The sequence below is a fragment of the Pygoscelis adeliae genome, unplaced genomic scaffold (assembly GCF_000699105.1).
Source record: "Pygoscelis adeliae isolate BGI_AS28 unplaced genomic scaffold, ASM69910v1 Scaffold445, whole genome shotgun sequence".
Taxonomy (NCBI): Eukaryota; Metazoa; Chordata; class Aves; order Sphenisciformes; family Spheniscidae; genus Pygoscelis; species Pygoscelis adeliae.
In genome coordinates this window covers 1,341,139-1,342,354 of record NW_008824894.1, presented here as the reverse complement: position 1 = coordinate 1,342,354, position 1,216 = coordinate 1,341,139, and the positions used below count along the sequence as shown (strand labels likewise).

The 1,216-nt window shown below is 45.5% G+C and overlaps 1 protein-coding gene across 1 annotated transcript in view; it reads left to right on the top strand.

Annotated features, from left to right (window-relative positions):
* The window catches only part of RECQL5 (RecQ protein-like 5), a 39,181-nt gene that overhangs the window by 33,204 nt on the left and 4,761 nt on the right, over window positions 1–1,216 (top strand). The window contains exons 12-13 of the mRNA XM_009324611.1: window positions 163–239; window positions 706–799. Coding sequence (XP_009322886.1) covers window positions 163–239; window positions 706–799 — 171 coding nt within the window. The remainder of the gene's footprint in view (window positions 1–162; window positions 240–705; window positions 800–1,216) is intronic.

Below are 1,216 nucleotides of genomic sequence, written 5' to 3'. Positions count from 1 at the left end.
AAGCTCACAGTGAGGGTAAGAAAGGCTGGTTAGCATTCAGTCTTGTTGACTTGCAAAGAACAACAAAGATTCTGCCTGCGCTGTTCTTACTCCTTCAGGGATGGAAGTCCAAGGGGCACTATGACTTCTGTAGAGCATGTCTGAGTATCCCATGTTTCCTAGGGACGGGAACACTGCTTGAAGATGCTGGAAGAAGCTTTGAGCACCAATCAAAAGGTTCCAGCAGCAGGAGGAAAAGGGTATGAGAGAAAAGGGGCAGCATATCGAGTCCCTTAACACAGGGTCTACTCTTCCCTGAGCAACACCACCACGCTCAGGGAATACCTTTTTAAGTTATTTGGTCCAAGGACATAGTTTCACTTAACAGCATTCTTCTTGTAGTGATGTTCAGGATCAGATATGAGAATTCCCATGTCCGATTCTGCTAAATCAGCTTGATCCTAGGAGTTGCAATTCTTCCCTGCCCCACAAGATGGGGATAGTGTGCTTCTCAAACTGAGCAACTGGAGGACTTTGATTTAAAACTGTTTTCAGTTCCCCAGCAATTCACCGCTGCATCCCTTAGGACTTAATTGGAAGTTATTACTTATTCTTGCACCAGAGGGAGTGAATTTTGTACTTTCTTGGGAGATGCTTAAGCAATAGTGCTCCCTTTGCAGATATAGAAGTGTGTCTTGCCAGAAATCACCCCACCTTGTGTTACAGGTCAGACCCTCGTGCCTGTGCTGTGAAGCTGGAGTATGAAGCTTTCCAAACCAGTAAAATGGCTAACTCGTACAAGGCAACTGTGCTAAAGAAGGTAGGGCCATACGTCTGCTGCTGTTCCCTTGAATGTGCTGTGGCCTCAGCTTGAGGGGAAATAGGGTAGAGTTTGTGTGGGAAAGATGAAGGAAAAGCTCTGCTTTGCCTTGGATGTCTTCCAAATCTTTCTTCTTGGTTTTGTTTCCAGGAGGGCCCAGAATCATGTTGGTTTCACATCTTTGTTGGCTTTGCAGGCTTTGGAAACCTACATACCAGTGCAGGCTTATCCAAATATCCTCTAGGTCTAGCAATAAAGGGAATGGGGAGTCCCTCAGACTGTCACTGACAATAGAGAAGCCTTGGGTTAGGTTAGCTGGTTGCAATAAGTCTCTCTGAAGATGTTTCTGTTCTTGAGATAGATGTCTCTCCAGGGGAGACATATGTTTTGCCACTATGGCTTTTAGTGTGTACAGAG